Source organism: Thalassophryne amazonica, chromosome 5 (genome assembly GCF_902500255.1).
Source record: "Thalassophryne amazonica chromosome 5, fThaAma1.1, whole genome shotgun sequence".
Taxonomy (NCBI): domain Eukaryota; kingdom Metazoa; phylum Chordata; class Actinopteri; order Batrachoidiformes; family Batrachoididae; genus Thalassophryne; species Thalassophryne amazonica.
Genome location: NC_047107.1, coordinates 20,416,953 through 20,439,958, shown reverse-complemented (window position 1 = coordinate 20,439,958; position 23,006 = coordinate 20,416,953). Strand labels below are relative to the sequence as shown.

Here is a 23,006-nt window from a genome sequence, read left to right as displayed (position 1 = left end):
TTGTGCACACGTTTTATTATATTGTGCACATGTTTTATGATGTAGTGTGCATGTTTTATTATATTGTGTGCATGTTTTATGATGTTGTGCACACGTTTTAAGCATTGTTTGGGTAAAGCAAGGGCACGATCTACTTAAATGTGGCCACAATTTGTAAAACGTGCACTCAATATTGTCTTGACACATAAATGTTGGCTATTAGCCAACAAACCAGGAGACAGTGTAATACATTTCCCCATTAGAAATGGATCTGGTAGGTGAACAAAAAGAAAATGTGCGCATGTTTTATTAATTCAAGGGCTCAATTAAAGGAAAATGTGCGCACAAATTATCACGGCCAGGAAAACGTGCGCACGTTTTATTAATTTGAGAGCACATTTTATTAATTCGTGGGCTCAATTAAAGGAAAACGTGCGCACAAATTATCACGGCCAGAAAAAAATATTACTTTAAGTGACCTCTCCCGGGTTCCTTAGTTAAGTTTTACTTTATCATGTGTCCAAGTTTCAGACACAGGGAGATTTTCCCCTGTTGGTGAGAGCCAGTAACATTAGAAATGTGAGACTAAACTGCACCTATTGTTAACACCCACAAGGTATAAAATGTGTTGTATGACTCATTTTAGGGGCCTTTCACAAGATGGACACTGTCTGTGAGGGTCCCAGGCCTGGTTTCTAACATGACCTTGAATAAACTCAAAATAAGGAATACAATGGTTTGGTTTTTGGTAAGGGGCAGAATTTTACATGAAACGAACCAGGTAGAAATAACAGTTGCATGTTGAAAGAAGCTGAATGATTCAATTTCTGGCTGTGGTCAAGTTCTGGCCTTGAAGTATAACAGAGTAAGACAGCAGATGGAAAAGTCAGATTATTGTTATCAAATTTCAAAAACCACAGATTTTTAGCACACAGGAAGCCCAGGTAATTACTTTCTCTGGCAGTAGGTTGTACCCCTCTAGGAAGCACTAACATACTACGCTAAGGTAGGCTAACAGCATGAAAACTGCTTAGAGTCCACACTTCTTCCGCTACATTTCCTGCAGTGGTGGGCACAGCTAACTTAAAAATTAGCTTGCGTAACCGCTAATCTGCTAACTCAAAACTGAACTCTGAATTTTAAACTGATGAGCTGCTAAAACATTTATCTGACAGGACCAATAACTTTTATGATATGAATTTAAGGCTTTAAAACCCTAAACGCAGACTTAATGAGCTGAAAATTTCATATTTAATTTATTGATTCATTTAAGATGTTTGAAGCATAAACCCAGATGTTCTCAGGTGATAATAAAGATGGAGTTAAATTATTAAATGTACAAATAAAATTAAAGAGTACTTTCCACTCAACATACTTTATAATCACAGTTCAGAAAGTACTAAACAAATAATAATTATTAAGAAATAAAAATATATATGGAAAATAATTTTAATAATCTAATTGGGCAGTGCAGTCTCAGTTGAGGGTGGGCGCTAAAGGGGTAAACTATGAGGTAATTTCTCTACTTCCGCTGACAGAAACAAAGCAACTTTCTCTGAGTTTGTGGGCAAATTACATGCAAACAAAGTGAAAATCCAAAGAAAAAGTGACGATGCAGTGGAAAGTGGACATGTGTTGTGGTTTGTTTATGCCCCGGAGCTCAAACATGTCGAGGGGGTTTTGTAGGCGAGAGAATGGTGCTACTCTGGTTAGCTGTGTCAGCTAACACTTACTGACACAACGTCTCCCACTCACCTCGTCTTCTCTTCTCCACTGGAAACCGAAAAAAAACCCTGCACTTTTCGCGACTGCTTCGGTGATTGCAGCCGAAACCAAAACAATACACCATTTTCCCATTAGAATTGACACTGTTTGTGGGAGGAGACTAATCCCCGGGGGAGTGTGAGACTGTCTGCACAAACTATTCAGAGGATGGGGGTTTCAGCGGAAACCATTTTAAATCGGCACGTTTTAAACTGGCAGGTTCGCTAGGTTACAGCGAGTATGATTTCAGGTTTTACAAACATTTGTTGCCCTTAAGCTTTATTCAAATTTTCTATGAGCTCAATTAAAGTTAGCAAAAGCTAACATTAGTGAAAGTAAATTAGTCTGCTATTGGTTCTCTATGCTAAGTGAAAGGCTAATCCACTAACAAAAATGTTTGCTTTTTAATTACCTTTTAACTAATTCGTTGAAGTGTGCCCACCATTGAGCTGCAAAGGTGAACAGCCACACAACTGTCTTCAAATGTGGGTCACGAAGAAGCTAAGGGCCCTGTCCCACTGGCCTTTAGGAGGATTTGCATATGGATTGCGCACAAAATTGGCCCATATTCACCAAACATCCGCAATATCTGTGTAACATGCCTGTATGAGTCGGCCGTCATCCATCCTCGCCCGTGATCATCCGCAGAGGCACGCATGTCCGCAGCCAGGATTTTTGAGCTGTTCAAAAATCTGAATGCGGATGGCATCCGCCTTACATACTCCATATATACTCAGTTCATACACAATACATACTCACTCTATGCGCTGTATATCTGCCGTTAACCGCTGATAGCCTATCATGTCCACATCACAAACTAAAATATGTTGTAGTGAATGCATACAGATTGGCCAGGAATAAAGTGTTTTATTACATCTGCTTTGCAGACAATCTGTGAATGCACAACAAACACGTCACGTAAACCCAAAGTATTATATGTGGCAGAAAGTGACATACCTGCCAGTCAGTGCCGGTCTGGCTGTGTAGATCCACAAAGATCAATCAATCAATCAATCAATTTTTTTATATAGCGCCAAATCACAACAAACAGTTGCCCCAAGGCGCTTTATACTGTAAGGCAAGGCCATACAATAATTATGTAAAACCCCAACGGTCAAAACGACCCCCTGTGAGCAAGCACTTGGCTACAGTGGGAAGGAAAAACTCCCTTTTAACAGGAAGAAACCTCCAGCAGAACCAGGCTCAGGGAGGGGCAGTCTTCTGCTGGGACTGGTTGGGGCTGAGGGAGAGAACCAGGAAAAAGACATGCTGTGGAGGGGAGCAGAGATCGATCACTAATGATTAAATGCAGAGTGGTGCATACAGAGCAAAAAGAGAAAGAAACAGTGCATCATGGGAACCCCCCAGCAGTCTACGTCTATAGCAGCATAACTAAGGGATGGTTCAGGGTCACCTGATCCAGCCCTAACTATAAGCTTTAGCAAAAAGGAAAGTTTTAAGCCTAATCTTAAAAGTAGAGAGGGTGTCTGTCTCCCTGATCTGAATTGGGAGCTGGTTCCACAGGAGAGAAGCCTGAAAGCTGAAGGCTCTGCCTCCCATTCTACTCTTACAAACCCTAGGAACTACAAGTAAGCCTGCAGTCTGAGAGCGAAGTGCTCTATTGGGGTGATATGGTACTACGAGGTCCCTAAGATAAGATGGGACCTGATTATTCAAAACCTTATAAGTAAGAAGAAGAATTTTAAATTCTATTCTAGAATTAACAGGAAGCCAATGAAGAGAGGCCAATATGGCCAAAGATGTAATAACTGCAGCAATCCAGGACTTTTATTTAACACCAACAAAAGGAAGAGTTGCTGTTTACCCACAACTCACACGTCTGTTTTCTGTGACACCCTCAAAAAAAAAACAAAAAAACACTGTCTCACACACCGAGCAGCTTCCCCCCCCTCCCGCTCCCCAAACTCATGAACAGTAACCCTCGCATGACAACATGAACAAACTCTGTGATCAACTTGTCCAAGTCCAGCAAATGCTCCAGAGGCTGTATTGTTGGTGTGAATAGTGATGCCGACGGCCCGAGTGCACTTCATTTATGACCGCAATGCAGATGCCGTGCACGTGCAACACGTGTGAGATGCATTCATAACACACCTGTAATACTGCCGTGATAATCTCAATGTGTCGGATCAGTTTCCTCACTACATGAATTATATAATTGTGATTGTTAATCATATATTCGCTATATGTTAATAAGAAATATTGTAAAAAAAACTGTGTAAGTAAAAGATCAACTGACCATGAAGATTTAGACATGATGACTGTAAAAAGTATAATAGAAACTGTTATTGAACCATTTACTTATATTTGCAATCTGTCTCTGTCAACAGGGATTTTTCCAGATGAAATGAAAATTGCCAAGGTAGTCCCATTATATAAAAATGGAGACAAACATAAATTCTCTAATTACAGGCCAGTGTCATTGCTTCCACAGTTTTCTAAAATTATGGAAAAAGTTTTTGTGACAAGGTTGGATAAATTCACTGAGAAACATCATATTTTAAATAATGCTCAGTATGGATTCAGAACAAAACATTCGACAGCTATGGTAATTATGGAATTAATAGAGAAAATATCAACAACAATAGAAAATAAGGATTATTTTGTAAGTATTTTTATTGACTTGAAAAAAGCTTTTGATGTTATTGACCACTCAAGATTGCTTCACAAGTTACAACAATATGGAATAAGAGGTATTGCACATCAGTGGGTAAAAAGCTACTTAGAAAACAGAAAACAGTTTGTTCAGATAAATAATATCAAATCAGAATTGTGTAATATTGCTTATGGAGTACCACAAGGATCAGTACTTGGACCCAAACTGTTTATTTTGTATATCAATGATTTTGTGAATGTATCTAATGTGCTTGGTAGCATTTTATTTGCTGATGATACAACGCTGTTTTACTCTGGATCAGATATACAGGAAGTAGCACAAGTGATAAAAACAGAATTGGAAAAGGTTAAGCATTGGTTTGATATAAACAGACTGTCACTAAATATTAATAAGACAAATTTCATATTGTTTAATGACAGAGCAAAAAAAAATAATGTGTCATTACAAATAGATGGAATGGATATACAAAGGGTAAAAGAAATGAATTTTTAGGAGTCATAATTGATGAAGATCTTACATGGAAGTCACACATAAATTACATAAAAGGAAAAATAGCGAAAGCCATTGCTGTTTTGCATAAAGTAAAATATTCATTAAATAGTTATGGTTTATTAACATTGTACAATTCATTGATTTTCCCATATTTAACTTATTGTGTAGAAATCTGGAGATCAACATATACAACTTATATACAACCTTTGTTTATTCTGCAGAAAAGGGCTTTAAGGGTGATTAGCAACAGTGGTTTTAGAGATCCATCTAATCCATTGTTCATTAAGTACAGGGTACTTAAATTTTGTGATTTGGTCGATTTGAAAATATTACAAACAATGTACCAAGCTAATAAAAATGCTTTACCAACAAACATTCAAAATATGTTTGAGAAAAGAGTAAGTAGTTATAAACTGAAAGGAATAGAAGTCTTTAGAAAACCAAGATACAGAACCAGAGTAAAAGAACGGAGTATTGCAGTAAATGGTGTAAAATTATGGAACAATCTCAGCAAAGAAATTAAAGAATTAAGGTCGCTTAAATTATTTAAAAAACGTATTAAACTAGATGTATTAAGTAAGTATGAAACTATAAAATAAGTTAGTGGGCTGTAAGGAAGTAAAAAAAAAAAAAAATGTAATTTGTTAATAATGTATAAAATGTTTTAAGTTTAAAAATGTAACCTGTCAGAGATGTAATCTATTTAATAATGGTCATAATTATGAAATAAGTCAGTGGTATGTGACAAGTTTAAAGAAATACAATCTGTTAAATAATGTTGAAAAATGACGCTGGATATTGAAAGATTGTATTGTAAAAAGGGGCAGAAAATATAAGACTTGTTCTTCTCTCTGCTCCTTTTCATTCTGGTAATGGAGATGCTTTATTTCTGCTTTTCTGTTTTTTTTTTTTTCTTTTAAATGAATGAAATAAATAAATAAATGAAATGAAATGAAATATATTATTAATATATCCGTAATTCATACTGGGACATTCGTCATTTTTGGCCATTTTTGTTGCAGACAACAACGAACGCCCGCAATTTGTATACTCAATTCATGCGCAATTAATCCTCTCCCCAGTGGGACAGGGCCCTAACGTGTGCCAGTGCAGAAGTATAAATTTGCCTTTAGGAAGTTCAACGGGGTGAGCTTTCCTTCTGTTGTGCAGCTGATACTTTGGCTCCAGTGAGGTTTACTGATATGGAATTGATTCCGCTCTTAACAGTTGAGTCTGTTTTGAACATTGTGGCCAGAACATCCTTGCAGTTAAAAAAAGTGTTTCATTTCCTAGCTCCACCACTTTTGATCTGTCTCCAAATTTAATGTTTTCCATTTAAGACCCGTGCTAACATTTCCAGCAGGTTTCTTAAGTGGATGTTATTAGCTTTTGAGTAAACCTGTTAACAATTCAACTCCCAGATGCATTCAAAAACGCAACCAACCACTATGATGGAAGCAAGTAAAATACTGAAATAATATCTCTTCTGTCACTCAAAATTAAAACTGAGCTAATGTCTGTCAACATAAAAGGTAAAACATGCATTAAGGTGCAGTACATAATTATGTGGTATCGAAGTAGGCGAGCAGGACTTATTTAAACTGTGTGCTCTTTGGCCATTGGCTCCTTAACTTCAGTAATTACTGCTCAGCTCAACCACTGCATTTTAAATTTTATTTCTTTTGGTCCTTAAGTGCTGTCAGTTTTGCATGTAAGCCCTAACATAGTTGATAGCCAAATCAAAACCCACTTTGAGTCAGAAAAAAAGACTGAGACAATGAGTTATTACAATAAACAAGGTAGACTGTATTTATAGACCTGAACTCCTGTGATCTCCAACTGGTGATGAGTCATCTTCAGTCCATTCCCTGGAACCAGCTGCAGTCCATTCTTGTACCATGTGACATCGGGCTCAGGAACTCCGTGGGCCTCACACCGCAGACTGACGGTGGAGCCGACCTGAGGGGTCAACAGGTCTGACTCGGGGATGAGTCGGGGTTTCAGCGTGGGCGGGACTGTTGAACAAACGTGATTCATTCCTGAACTATTCGCTGCCACAGCTGGTTTGTAATAAACAGAGTTTTTAAATGTTGATCATGTGTATATGTGGCTGACTTAGACAGATGCATCACCACATATCGTCTTACCATAAACACTGAGAAGAATGCTCTTCTGATCCTGACCAGCTGAGTTAGTGGCTGTGCACACATACTGTCCTGCATCGTCCACCGTAGCTCGTGGCAACTGCAGCATATGGCCACCTACAGTACAAAACAACAACAGCAAGATCGTATTTTTTATGAACATTTTATATTGGTCCTTGGTCTGAGATTATATACAAAAATGTGTTTAATCAGAGGTGATTGCCAGGATCAGTCTCAGGGTTGACAAATTTATACAGTGCTGTGTCAAATTATAATTCTTTTATGACATCAAACTTCAAAAAAAAAAAAAAAAAAAATCAAGCAAATTATGCCCTTTGAGCTCAGTGAAAATAGATCTATACTTGTTACGGGCAAGAAACGAGAATCTCTCTCCGTTCCACACCGAAGTTTTACATAATAGTTCTCTGGCGTGAGCTGGACCTGCTTTGCCGGTGCGTAAACTGAAGTTGTCCATCAGATAAAGGAAATAATAATAAGAATTATAACTATAATGATGATAGCTTTTGTTTTGTGGGATGTTTTTTTGTGTGGCTCTCTTGCTGAATAAAGTTGGAAAGATAGATTCCAGTCAGAATAAATAACTTCAAAGTGAATTGCTGTATTAAATCAAATCACACCTCTTTCCAAATGTTGTAATACAAACAATAAACAACAACTGACCAAGACAGTTTTTTTCCTTTCTCCCAAAATGAGACGTCCTCCATTCTTTATGAATTCACATTGATCTTGACATGTCTCATTTATACCTGAAAAGAAATACTTTTGAAGATTTTTGTTTATTTCTGTTTATGTCCAGAGATCTAGGATCCACTGATTATGTGCAGATTTTATTTATGTCCAGAGATCAAGGACCCAGTGACCAATTTCATATTTATTTACGTTAAGACTCAATAAAAAGTTGTTGACATAGAAAACCTGTCAAGCCTATCATTAGTACACAGAAAATTCACAAGCGGTAATTGATAAGGGAATCGATAAAGTATTGGATTGATAAATGTACTGCATTTATATTGCGCTTTTCCATCTGCATCAGATGCTCAAAGCACTTTACACATCAATGTCAGGCTGCTGCCATACAAGGCACCCACTACACACTGGGAGCAACTAGGGGATTAAGGACCTTGCCCAAGGGCCCTTAGTGATTTTCTAATCAGGCTGGGATTTGACCTGAGGATCCACTGGTCTCAAGCCCAATGTTTAACCACTAGACCATCACCTCCCCCTCACCTCTCCCTCCTGGAATAGATATCGATAACATCTTGTCAATACCCATTCCTAGTCTGGAGTGACTGTGTAAGAAGCAGAAAAGTGAAAAGTTGTAGGAGGTTATGTTTTTGCCTGTTTGTTTGTCTGTTTGGTTGTGAACAGACTGGACCCCACAATTTTTCAGCTCACATTTTTTTCATATTTGAAAGCATTATGTAGGATGATATCCTTTAGGGCCCCTTCACACACAGTGCGAAGTTTGGACAAAGTGCACACTTAGTGCGCATGACGCAGGAATCGTGTGCTAACTGTGTAATGTCATCCCTGCCTCCAACACCTCGTACACCTGTTGCTACAACTATTTGTGCACACAAGCACCTGAAAGACAAAGTGTGCACAGGCAGGTGTCAGCCAAATTCCAGGTGACACGCACGAATATCTAACACCGCTTGCATGGTCAGTCGCACTCTTGGCATGATAACAGACTGCAGATAATCACCTTCGTACTCACAGAGAAATTTGTCTAAGTCCCACACAAGTGTGGCTTTGGTGTGTGCGCTGAGATGACAGGTGTGTCCTCCCACTGAAGCGGCTGTGGAAATCTGTGAATCTGGACAGTCCAGCTGGACACCATGTACTGTGTTTGGACGGACATGGACAAACAACTGCCCACTGTGACACGTGTGTATCTGTTTGCAAGTGGACATAAATAAAAACATATATCACTTTGGCGATGTGCTGCAGCGAGCAAGCGCGTGTACATGGACAGGCTGCTCCCAGGCTGAAACAGACCGTCAGATCAGAAAACGCAGCAGGCAATCTCACTGTCACATCACCCACATGAGCTCTGTTCCACATGATGCGGTGTCATGCGGTGCGTCGTCCACTAGACACACGTGCGCAGTCGGTTGGAGATGCGCCAACAGATGTGGACATGAATGAGATGAGTGAACTGCTTCTCCTTCATGCCATTTCATGACTGCATGTCTGTGACCATGGGTCATTTCCAGAGGAACAGAACGGATCATATTTGTATTGCTCGCTTGATAAAAAATTTTTTTAATTTAAAATTTTTTTTGTGACACTTCCATGTCCTTCCTGATATGAGGCAGATTCCCGCAGCTTTCAACGAACAGCTCTGTAGCTCAGTGGTAAAGTGGCTGACTGGGAATCAGAGCTTTTGAACACCATGAGTTCACGTCCAATGGGTGGTGTCTTTCTTTTTTTTTTAATTAATCCACATAAGCAGTGCAATGTGGTTCCACAGGTACCAGCTGTTTTTTTATATATATATATATATATATATATATATATATATATATATATATATATATATATATATATATATATATATATATATATATTTATAGCACATAAGTGGCGCAATGTGCTTCACCTGGCACCATTCCTGCTCAAAAGACATGGTGCATGCACAAACTCTCGCACCGGGTTCGTGCATGCCTGCCCGTTGGCGCAATGTTTCGCAATGTTGGCACAATGTTACACAAAATGTTACACAAAAACAACACACATTTTAAAACAGCACGTAAAAACAGAACGTCACCTCCCCACTATGTGTTAAAAGCCAGTTTAATTAAATGTCTTTAACTTAGATTTAAATAAATGGACTGCATTTATATTGCGCTTTTCCATCTGTATCAGACACTCAAAGCACTTTACAATTATGCCTCACATTCACCCCGATGTCAGGATGCTGCCATACAAGGCGCTCACTACACACCGGGAGCAATAGGGGATTAAAGGCCTTGCCCAAGGGCCCTTAGTGATTTTCCAGTCAGGCGGGGATTTGAACCCATGATCTTCTGGACTCAAGCCCAACACCTTAACCCCTAGACCATCACCTCCCCCACTTAAAACGTGCTAGGTCAGGAATAGCACGTAATTCAAGAGGTAACTTGTTCCACAGTTTGGGGCCAGTGACCGTGAAAGCATGATCACCCCAGCATTTATATCTTGACCTCGTAATATTTAAGTAATGTTGGCCAGATGTCCATAATGTCCAAATGTAATGTAAGTGGCCAAAGTTAAAATTTCAGACAAATAGGGAGGTGCAAGGCCATAAATAGCTTTAAAAACAAACATTAAAATCTTTAAATCAATTCTAAAATGAACTGGAAACCAGTGGAGTGAGTACAGGATGGACGTAATATGCTCACGTCTAAAAGTGTTTGTTAAAAGATGAGCAGAAGCATCCTGCACCAATTGGAGACATGCAAGAGAAGACTGATTAATGCCAGAATAAAGTGCATTACAATAATCAAGTCTGGAGCTGATGAAAGCATGAATGGCTGTCTCAAGATCACGCCTACTGAGGAAGTGCTTTATTTTAGCCAAAAGACGAAGCTGGAAAAAACTTGCTTTGACAACAGAGTGTATTAGTTGATCAAAGCTCAAACAGCTGTCAAATATCACACTCAAATTCTTGACAGCTGGTTTTACATAATTAGCCAGAGCACCAAAATTTGTTGTTACCACATTTGGTATGCCAGAGTGCTCAAACACCATGATTTCAGTTTTACCATCATTCAGGTAAAGGAAGTTTGGGGACAGCCACTGCTTTACATTGTGAATACAATTAAATAATGATGACAAAGCATCACTCCCATTAGTACTCAGAGGCAGATAGATTTGTAGATCATCCGCATAGCAATGAAAGGAGAGGTTGTGCTGGGCTACAACTGACACCAATGGCAGAATGTACAAAGAAAATACAACAGGCCCAAGAACAGAACCCTGCTGCACTCCACAACATACAGTTGATGAGGAGAGGTCCCCAATCATAACAGAAAAGCTCCTTTGCCAAATACGATCTAAACCACTTAAGTGCAGTACCCTGAATGCCAATAAAATGTTCTAACAGGGAAACAAGTACTGTGTAATCCACAGTATCAAAGGCTGCTGTGAGGTCCAACAAAATCAGCACAGCAGGATTCCCTGCATCCACCAACAAAGTGATGTCATTATGAACTTTTAAAAGTGCCAACTCAGTGCTGTGTCGCAATCTAAACACGGATTGGAATTTTTCATGGATGTGATTGTCTTCTAAAAATGACTGTAACTGTATAAAGACAACCTTTTCTAAAACCTCAGACAGAAATGGCTGATGAGACAGAGGTCTAAAATTAGATAAACCTGACGAGTGAGGTTTTTTTAAGAAGGGGTCGTACTACAGTATGTTTAAAAGCAGCTGGAACAGACCCCAATCAAAGACAAGCATTGATAAAAGTTAAGAGACCCACCCCAACAGTATTAAAAACCTTCTTCAACACCTTAGCTGGAACAACATCTAAAGGACAACTTGTAGGTTTTATGTGTTTCACAACTATTACATTCCATGTGTCCGAACGTATTTATCTGGGTCACGTGCCCAGTCAGGGAACTTGTACTGGTCAAAAAGACCCTCTAATGCAAATAACTCAGGGAAGAAGTCAAAAGCCCATATACTTGTATTCAATAAATCCTAAGTCTGATCCAAAACATCCCTCTTCTCCAGAGTGTAACAGCAGTGATAACAATTAAATAGCAGTATGAATTCTTCACCAAAAGCTGTAAAAGCCACTGAGTCAGGGTAGCTGCCTGTAGGGTTCATAATTATTGCCCAGATGTTCCTGTTATGTTTTAACTAAGGAAGGTTTGAACCCACAATCCAGATAGTGATGAGGCAAGCAGTAGGTGCAAACAGACAGGTGATTTATTGTCCAAATTGTGACCAAACCTCCCAACAAGGGCAAAAACAAGGAGTGGCAAAAGGGTCCAAAATAATCACACAAGCAAGGTTCAAACAGAGTCACTGGAAAAATGAGTCAGCACTTAAGCGAGCACGCAGGAGTACAAACAGATAAGCAGGTAAATTTGGAGTACTCACAATCCAGGGAGTGAAACATCTGGCAAACTAACAGGAACAGAGATGTGGCTTAAATGCAAAGTGAACTGATGAGTGAATGAAAGAAATATGTGTGCAAAGGTCAAAGATCAACAAACTACAGGAAGGTGGCAAAAATAAGCAGCATAAGAAGGTGAGAAAATGATAAAATATAAAGGTAGGCCAGTGAACAGGTCAAAGGTAAGTGACCACAAAAAAGGTGAAAAAAGATTAACAGCATTAGAATGTGGGTAAAATAATAAAACATTATGTAACCTCATGAAAGATGTCAAACCCACCAAAACAAAACAGAAATGCAAGCATACAAAAGAAAAAAAAAACAATAGTGGGACTTAAAAGTGCAAACGGCGTAACATAAGAGAATACTCACGAGATTAACGTCTTAAATAAATTAACACATAAAAAGAGGTGATCAAAAACAATAAGAACTGAGCAAAAACCAATAAACTCAAACAGGAACTCAAACCATCTAACATCAGCATGCCAGATCCTTATGGCAGACGGACATTATACATCCCGACACAACAAGATCTGTCAATATCTCCAATGGAAGGTATGCAAGGAACTGGAGATGGAAGTCAAGGAAAACATCTGGGAACATGAGCCAGCACCAGTCTCATCCAGTGGAAAAGTAACTGTCTTCTACGACAAAGAGATCCCAGCAGGAAGACGTATGGAAGGAGGTGAAATCAAACCTGATACTGTCATCTTGAACAAGCAAGAGAAAACAGCTAAAATCACAGATGTGACAGTCCCCAATGACTATGGCCTGAATTGAGCTGAAAGGGGAAAGATCTCGAAATGCCAAGACCTGAAAAATTACCTATGAACAACATGGTCATTGAAAGACATTGATATCATCCCAGTTGTGGTGGGGGCAACAGGTCTGATGAAGAAGAACCTGAAGAAATACCTTGAGGCAATCCCTGGCCACCCAAGCGCACACGAGGTGCAGTTGTCTGCAATTAAGGGAATGATCATCTTGAAGAGAGCCCTCGGATACAATGCCAGCTACAGTTAGGGTAACCATAGAGCCTAGGGTGCAACTTTAGACCCTGGGTCTGGGGCCCACTGTATTCTATTAAAAAGAAATCAAAGATAAATGAAAAACAAAGGGAAAGCAATGTGGAACTCAAAAGTGCATTACAGGCAACGGATGTAAAAACTAACACATGACAGGAAACAATCATAACTCTAACACAAGAGAATTGAACTAGATGAATAAAACCTGATGAACCAGAGAAACACATGCGGGAGACCAAAATGCAGACCAAGAATAGAACACAGATGCAGACCCCCAAAAGGACACGCTCAGAAGGCAAACAATGACTGGGGACAGGACAACAACTCTAAAGCCACCTTGACACTTGCATGAATTTAATTCTCGCACTGCTGTGCAATTCGTCGTGCCAATGCGACATGCTTTGTCCTGCTTGACGCCGCCCTTTGTTCCGTTTAACGGCACGTTATAGCAAATAATCACTTCATAGCCAATGTGGCATTTGCTGTCAGAACTTGGCTGATAAAACCATTCTCTCATCGCTCCCAGAATCACAGAGAAATTATTTGCCCCTGCAGCTTCTCTCGTGTGCATCGTGTGATGGAGAAAGCATTTGGAATAGTCTCCAAGGTAATTATTTATAATATTTATATTGGAATGGATTAGTAAAACAGCTGCATTGTCATTCCTTCTTATGTGTTAGATAATGTACCTGTAAAATTATGTTTATTATAGATTTAATAGATTCAGATGCGCTGCGCTGTGGCAATGAGACGCATTAACTCGCAGTGACACAGTATTTTTGAATAGGTTGCACAATTTTTACATCTAGTTCACAAAATTAATGCATGCCAGAAGTTTTGAACATTTCATAATTTTCTTTGCGCATTTGTACACAGCTGCACACAGCTCACGCACATTTTGGACTAATATAACAAAGATTTACACTGTAGTTCTTATTTATCTGTACCTAAAATAATTGTTTAATTTTAAGTCTTAATTTGTATCACAGGACTTTGAATGTATTCAATAATACTGAATGTCACTTTGTTGCCATACCCACTATCCTAACCCAATATCCTTTGTTAAAGATATTGGGCAGTGTAAATGTATTGAATTAAGCAACAATGTGCTAGAATATGAGTTGGGCATGGGTGGTGGATAAGTGCTTAGGTTGCTTGGTTTCAGTGTGGAAGGTTCCTGGTTCAAAGCCCACCACTGCCACATTTCTCCATGTAATGTGGAGTTGCATCAGGAAAGGCATCTGGTGTAAATCCTACGCCGGATGCTTTCCTTGTGAAATTGACTAGTATTTACTAAATATGTTTGGTGGGAGTGCTCTGGGAGTACAGGGTCCGGGGTCCTTTGCTAAGGGCCATCCGGTCCCTGTATGACTGCAGCAGGAGCTTGGTTCACATTGCCGGAAGTAAGTCAAACCTGTTTCAGGTGCACGTTGGCCTCCACCAGGGCTGCCCTTTGTCACCGGTTCTGTTCATTACTTTTATGGACAGAATTTCTAGGCGCAGCCAGGGTGTAGAGGGGGTCCGGTTTGGGAACCACAGAATCTCATCTCTGCTGTTTGAGGATGATATGGTCCTGTTGGCTTCGTCAAACCAGGACCTCCAGCATGCGCTGGGGTGGTTTGCAGCCGAGTGTAAAGGCCATGGTTCTTGACCGGAAAAAGGTGCCTTGCCCTCTTCAGGTTGGTGGAGTGTCCTTGCCTCAAGTGGAGGAGTTTAAGTATCTCGGGGTCTTGTTTACGATTGAGGGACGGATGGAGCGTGAGATCGACAGACGGAACGGTGCAGCGTCTGCAGTGATGCGGTCGCTGTATCGGACCGTCGTGGTGAAGAGAGAGCTGAGCAGGGGGCAAAGCTCTCAATTTACCGATCGATCTATGTTCCGACCCTCACCTATGGTCATGAGATTTGGCTCATGACCGAAAGAACGAGATTGCGAGTACAGGCGGCCGAGATGAGTTTCCTCCGCAGGGTGGCTGGGCGCTCCCTTAGAGATAGGATGAGGAGCTCGGTCACTCGGGAGGAGTTTGGAGTCGAGCCATTGCTCCTCCACATCAAAAGAAGCCAGCTGAGGTGGCTTGGGCATCTTTTCCGGATGCCCCCTGGACGCCTCGCTGGAGAGGTGTTCCTGGCACGTCCCATCCGGAGGAGGCCCCGGGGAAGACCCAGGACACACTGGACCGACTACGTCTCTCAGCTGGCTTGGGAATGCCTCAGGGTTCCCCCGGAGGAGCTGGGGGAGGTGTGTGCGGATCGGGAGGTCTGGGCGGCTTTGCTTGACCTGCTGCCCCCGCGACCATAATACCATTTGCATGGTATTACTAAATTCAACACATTTCAAATATTGCTTTTATTAACATACTTAAATTTTGAATCAAAATTGTAGAACTTAAAATCTATTCAATTATACTATGTGTCACTTTGTTGCCACACTTTTTTATCTAACCATTTGTTTACAGTGCAGCAGCATGTTACAGATGGCTGAGGTCTGACCTGGCAGAATATGGAGACTGGTGCTGAACTTGAGGAGTTGACCATCTCTGGTCCAGGTGATCTCAGGAGCAGGGTATGCCTGGACGTCACACACCAATGATACCATGTGGCCTTCAATTACACGGACATCCTCCTCCTTTTGGCCAATGATGCTTGGAGGCACTGGAAGAAATGATGGAGGCTGTTACTGTGTAACACTTTCCAAACAAAACTATTTGTTTTAAGGCAATAAAAGGGTGTGCCATTGCTAAAACTGCTCTATTGTTCAATGTCAATAACAATTATTTTCCAAACATAAATGCACACCATCACTGTATGTGTGTATCCATGTGCAACTCACACGTGTGTGTGTGTGAATGATAACTTCAACAAAATTTATCACATTTTCACTAACTTTGAGCTGGATATTAGAAATGAGTGCATCTTTGACATGTACAAATCTAAGCTTTGTAATGTTTTACCAAAGACCTCTCTTTATTGAACATAGTATTGATTTTTATGCCCATAACAACTTGAACAAAATTTATCCAGTGGTGGACACAGTTCAGCTAATCAGGTAACATCTATTGAGTAAAGCTAACTTCTACTACCTTTAAATCAGCTAAATTTTATTAAATAAAATTTAACGGTATAAGCTTTTCTAAACCCTAAAAATTCTACAATTTTGTTATGATTGGAGAAATCCAAAAAGCAAAATCATGATATCATGCAAATGCAAAAAGCATTACATTGAGGAGATGGAGGAGTGGGAGGTCAAGCCAGATAACAATCAGATTATTAGAAATTTTTCCATGTGTACTTTTTACAACTTTCTCTATTTTTTACTACGTTCTATACTGTGATTAAACTGTATGCTCAATGTAGTGTAAAACACAGTTTCATTTCATTCTTTTATTTAATTATTTATATACATCTTGATCAAAATCTGGTCTTGGCATGCTAAACTTTTTGGGGGAATCTTGATGTTTAGGCTACAACTCATTAAAATTTCCGCTCTTTAGTTCTGGTTTTCAGGGTTTTACAGAAAAATAAATTAACCAAACAAGCTGGTGCCCCTTGTAGTGCAAGAGATAACTGAAGCAATTGTTCAAATGGTGAAGCAAGCACCAAATTCAACACAAATACTCTTGAGACATTACTCTTTTGAAAAAAAAAAACAACAACTGGCCACTTGAATTTTCAATAGGCAGCCAGGTAGGGGTCAATTGAGGAATTACGCAGGGGTCAAAAATTTAAAATGCTCCAATCATATTGCAAACTATACCACATTATTTGTCTGATCATAAAGAGTCTAAAAAGGTATAGTTTGGACTATCTACAACTGAATGTTTTGGAGTTATGGGGTAAAAAGCAGCAAGAATGGTGACAAAGGTCAATTTCAGTTTGTACACGGGCTCAAAAGTTAAAGTTACTCCAATTTTGGTAAAAAGTGGTGCAACTTATTGGTTGAGCTAATAGGATTAATAAGTGGAATAGTTTTCACTGTGTTGAATGCTTGGTCTCCAAAGTAAAGGTCAAACAAGCTCAACGTCCATTGGATTCTATGACATGTGACATACGTTACCCCATAACATGATAACTACAGTGCAAACTATTTCTGATGTTCATGGACAGGATGTCAAGGGGCAGTCAGGGACTGGAGCAAGTCCAGCATGGTGGCATCAGAGTTGCATCTATGCTTTCTGCAGATGATGTGGTTCTGTTGGCTTCATCAGGCAGTGACCTCCAATTCTCTCTGAGCAGGTTTGAGGCCAAGAGTGAAGTGACTGGGATAAGAATCAGCACCTCCAAATCTGAGACCATGGTCCTCTATCGAAAAAGGGTAGACTGTCCCCTCTGGGTCAGGGCAGAGTTATTGCACCAAATGGAGGAGTTTAAGTATCTTGGGGTCTTTGCTCTCAAGTGGGGGTAAGTTGGAGCATGAGATCAATAGACAGATTGGGGCAGGTTCTGATTTTTTGTTGCTGTACTGGACCTCCATGGTGAAGAAGGTGAGCCAGAAGGTGAGGTTTTCAAATTACCAGTCAATTTATGCTCCTATCTTCACCTATGGTCATAAACTTTGGGTAATAATTGAAGAATAAGCCTGCAGATACAAGCAGTGGAAATGAGATTCCTCCATCGGGTATCTGGGCTTACACTCCTGAACAGGATGAGAAACTTGACTATCCGTGAGGGGAGTCAGAGTAGACCTGCTACTTCTTTGCATCAAAATGAGCCAGCTGAGGTGGTTCCGGCACCTAGTGAGAATGCCTCTTGTTCGTCTCCCTAGGGAGGTCTTCCTGGCACGTGCAACTGGGAGGAGGCCCTGGGGAAGACCCATGACATGCTAGAGGGATTATATTTCACAATTGGCCTGGGAACACCTCGGGATTCCCTGGGAAGAGTTACGGGACTTGGCCGAGGATAGGGAAGTGTGGAATGAGCTGCTTGATTGTATAAATGAACTGCACGGACACTCTGCTGAGGATTTTCTCACCTTGCACTTTCAAACTGAAGAGTTTCTCCACAGTCCCCACCTTGTTCTCAGCTACACACAGGTAGGCAGCCATGTCTGAGACCTGCACGCTCACGATCTGAAAGGGGGGATTGTGGTTTCATTTATTCATTTACATGTTATAGATGTATTTTGGATTTATTTGTGTTACAGTGACTAACCTGGAGCTGAGTTCCATCCTCGCTGATGTGGTGTTGTGCGTCTGTGTGCACCGGCTGCTCATCCCTCATCCAGGAGATGACTGGCGCCGGGTGTCCAGTCGCAACACAGTGGAGGATCACTGTGCTGTTGACCACTGCTCCCATTTCCTCCATAAACTCCACTGAAGGCCCAGTAATCAGAGGAGGGACTAAAGAGGTGAAACAACGCACATCCCATCATGTTCACAACGATCAGCACTCATACCACAAACACTCCAGCAAATCTCAACCTGTGTCCAGAAGACAATGCATTTTAAGATCCGCTATATCAATTTTGAGAGTTGAGCTTTTTTTTTTTTTTTAAACAATCTGCTTATTAGCTTTGAAGCATAGGGTCATATCATTGAAGAATTTTGAAGACAACTGTACATTATGATTGGTTACAGAGGGATGATATAATTACTGTACATATCAATCATCGGCATCAAATGGAAAATTAAACAAGAAATTCTCATTGGAAAAGTTCCCTTTCCTAAATACTATATAATATAATGAATGTTTATGAATATACTACATCATAATCATGACCATGTCCAGACAAATCATAAGATTTCTCTGTGACAACACCATGACCTTATCAGAACATGAAGACAAATAATCAAGATGGAACCAAGGACCACCAGGATTTAGGGTCTGTTCCATTCATGAACACCACATTGTGTACTGAAGATTTTGATTAACACAGTGGGGACGTAGACAAAATGGAAAATGTACCATTTTCAAGTCCATACTACGCCCTGGTTACATTTCTGTCATGTTCTTGCAGTGTAGAACATACTCCTACTAATTTCTTGCCAGTCACATGATCTTGCACATATCATATGCAATTCATTCTGACAAACAATTACATCGCTCACACGTGTGCCACATTCTCACTGCATCCATCCTGTCCTTATCAATACCATGCTACACACTCAAATATACTCCATGCATATGTCACCAGGCATGCATGTGGAGAGGTGGGAGAGAAGTGTGTGTTTGTTTTTTAAAGCTGCATTGTAAAAAAACAAAAGTCTGTGAAATTAACAGCGAAATCCTGTAAAATCACAACGTAAAAAAAAACTTAAAACAAAAACAATAGAATGTTGAATTTACAGCAATAATTTGTAAAATGTGGAATGAAACTGAACTGTGAATTTAACAGTACAAATATGTTAAAATAATCATATACTATTGTAGAATTTGCAAATGACTAGTTTAAACACAGAAAAACCGTAATACCAAAACTGTACAATAGAGTTAAAATTTCAACATGGCTGTTAAAACAATGCTTTTTTTTCTGTTACTTTGAATTTACTATTCTTTTAGACATTACAGATAAGAATTTTCACAAGTACGGTAAAATACTGTAAATTAAGGGTTTGAAAAAAGAGGTGATGTGTCTGTTTAAACTATTATTTAAACATAAGGTGATCCTTTTGCAGGGATTTTATCTTAATTATGGAAAGGAATTATCTTAATAATTATTAATTAGATAGATAGATAGATAGATAGATAGATAGATAGATAGATAGATAGATAGATAGATAGATAGATAGATAGATAGATAGATAGATAGATAGATAGATAGATAGATAGATAGATAGATAGATAGATAGATAGATAGATAGATAGATAGATAGATAGATAGATAACAATGACTGTATTTGTTGGCAGGTAACATGCTTTTAAACATGACAGCAACAAAATTTAATATATGTTTATTTAATTGCAATGTCACAGCAAAAATAATATTTGCATTTGAATTTCAAACTGGAGGCACTCGTTCTCATCAAATCTCTGTGAAGTAGACAGATTTTTTTTCTCTCAGGCCAAGTGGTTAGTGCACTTGGTTTCAGTGCAGAAGGTTCCCGGTTCAAACCCCGCCCCCGCCACATTTGTCCATGTAATGTGGAGTTGCGTCAGGAAGGGCATCTGATGTAAAACTTAGGGTAACCACAACAGCTCCAAGTGGGTCTGCATGTTGTTTTAGTACAAGGGAGCAGCCAAAGGGATGTAAAATATGTGTAAATATTACAGAAAAAAAGGATTTAATAACTAATTCAATTGCTAATTCTAATAATGCTATTCAACGGGAAACGACCATTAAAATTACAGTTTTAAAATGATTTTTTTTTTTTTTTTTTTGTAAATTTCAACATGTTTAAATTATAAAATTTCATATTTTATGTGAAACCATTTACATACTCACTGTAATCTTTACAGAATTCCCCTGGCAACCACAGCTGCCAGAATTTTTCCGTAAAAACAACGGAATTTTTTGTTTTTACAGTGTGCATTTCAGTACCTGGACAGTGACTCATTTTACTCACTTGGCAGTCTACAGACTGCTGCCTGTCCGTACCACACTTGTATGACATCAATGAAGTCCCAGTTTGGTTTAATTAAGTTGATAACATGTCAATGCAGCCATTAATACATTCTTATTCAATTCTTACTGGGTTTGATTTGATCACACCCAAGTTGCACATTTGTTGAACATGTCCAAAGTTTGGTCACATCCTCTGTGTCTATGAAGAATACACCAACAGTTTCTGTAGAACAGGTAGCTCAGTGGATAAGGAGCTGCCCTACCAAAATGTAGACCTGGGTTGGAATCCTGCTAATGCTACTTGTCTATGCCCTTGGACAAGAAACTTAATTTGCATTCTCTCAGTCCATGCCATAAATTATTAAATCTGCACCTTTTAAATGTGCACCTAATTTTCTCCAGTTTAATGTTGTAACAGACACTTTAAACCCAAAGGGTGAGAAGGGGATGTTGGTGATTTACAGCTCATTATAATCAGACATACATTACCACTGTATTAACAGTAATTCTTTTCCTTTTATTATGTATTTTTTTATTATTATTATTTATGTTTTTGTCGAATGACTTATGGCATCTGAAAATGGCAAAACTGTGTATGCTGTAATTCCTTAATGGTTAAAGTGAGATTTTGTTAATCCTCTTTAATTAGAGCCTACACATCTTTTGACTAAATCATTTTCTGGACCCGTTTATTCCAATTAAGGGTCACATGGGCCTGAGGCCTATCTCAGCGGTTACTGGGCGAAAGGTGGGGTACATCCTGGATATCCCTGGTTCTCAGGACCAGGCACCTAAGTGGCTCTACTCTACTCTTTTCTACTCTTCTATTTTACTCTTCCAGTTTAGATATTTAGATATACCTTAGTATACTAGCATAGTTCCATCTTAGAATTGGAAAATAATATATAAGATATACCTTATTGAATTTTCATGCCACCAGTGTATTGTAAGGTCACATATAGACAGAAAAACCTATTCACACATATGGTCAATTTAGGGTCATCAGTTTACCTGCATGTCTTTAGAAGTGGGAAAAAGCCAGGACACTGGGAGGGAACCCAAGTAAACACTGGAAGAACATGAAAACACCACACAGAAAGGACCAGGTTGGAAGTGAACCTGGGACCTTCTCGCTGTGAGGAAACAGTGCTAACTACTAACCCACTGTTCTCTCGAGGTCTTGTACTGCAAGAGTTGAATTTTGGTGAGCACAGAGGAATCAAGTAGATATGCAATGACCCTACGTTGGCTGTAGGCATATATAAGTTGGGCAGCTTCTCCAGGGTGTACCCCACTTCTCATCCAATGACTGCTGGGATATGCTCCAGCACCACCATCCCCCTCCCCAACCCTGACTCTTAACTGGAATAACCTTGTTTAGAAAATGGATGGACGGATAACAACTGATATTTTTTCTATTTGGTCATTTTCAAGTTGATTCAAATGGATACCAAATTTAAACATCTGTGGCTGTAAATATACAAATTTCACATCTTAAAAAAAAAAAAACTAAAACAAATGCATGTGCTTTCTTACCCAGAACCTCCAGTTCAAAGTGCATGTGGTCTTGTCCTGCTTCATTCACTGCCTCACATGTAAACTTTCCAGCATCTTCTTTCCGTACCCGAGGGATTTGTAGCACTTGTCCACCTGCGATAACAAAGCCACGTCAGATTAAGTCTGCATATGTTGAATCGATTGTTTGTAACTGTCCCACATTTAACTGACATCCACCTCAGAGTCGTCCCTGACCTGGATGTAGAACCACTCCATCGGCAGCACTGAGCTTCTGTCCCTCTTTGTACCAGCTCAGGGTGGGCGGCGGGATGGCGTTACTCTCACAGGAAAGGCTGATAGGGTGGCCGAGGACAACCTCTCTCTTTTGAGTCATGTCCTCATTGTCATCATCGTCATTATCCTCCTCATTTAGACTCCAGGCTGCTTCTCTGTTAGTCGCCCGGTGGAAGACGGGAGGAACTGAAATGCCGTGTTTGTGTCAATTCACGTTCATTGAATTCCCGATGACTGGTTTTATTCAAAACAGGAGATCACATGCTATGAGTACAATTTTGGCAAGGATGATGATTGCAACCCATCTGCAGAGTGTGACCAGACCTCTAATTGAAAAGAGTAAAACAAACTCACTCTGAATGCTGACATGAAAATCTCTCTTGTCTTCTCCTGCAGAGTTGGTGACCACACAGGTGTACTGCCCCTCATGTGACAGCATGGCATTCTCTATGTAGAGGAGGTGACCACTATCCTGAATACCAGTGTGGGTCTTTCCAGTCAGCAACTAAACAAGATGTCAAATGGTTAATATTCTCCTACAAAAGC

At 39.7% G+C, this 23,006-nt stretch overlaps 1 protein-coding gene across 1 annotated transcript in view; it reads right to left on the bottom strand.

The window, feature by feature from the left end:
- The window catches only part of hmcn2 (hemicentin 2), a 356,871-nt gene that overhangs the window by 131,883 nt on the left and 201,982 nt on the right, over window positions 1–23,006 (bottom strand). The window contains 8 exon segments of the mRNA XM_034169771.1: window positions 6,692–6,888; window positions 7,021–7,134; window positions 15,662–15,823; window positions 18,141–18,237; window positions 18,320–18,507; window positions 22,206–22,319; window positions 22,422–22,646; window positions 22,815–22,965. Coding sequence (XP_034025662.1) covers window positions 6,692–6,888; window positions 7,021–7,134; window positions 15,662–15,823; window positions 18,141–18,237; window positions 18,320–18,507; window positions 22,206–22,319; window positions 22,422–22,646; window positions 22,815–22,965 — 1,248 coding nt within the window.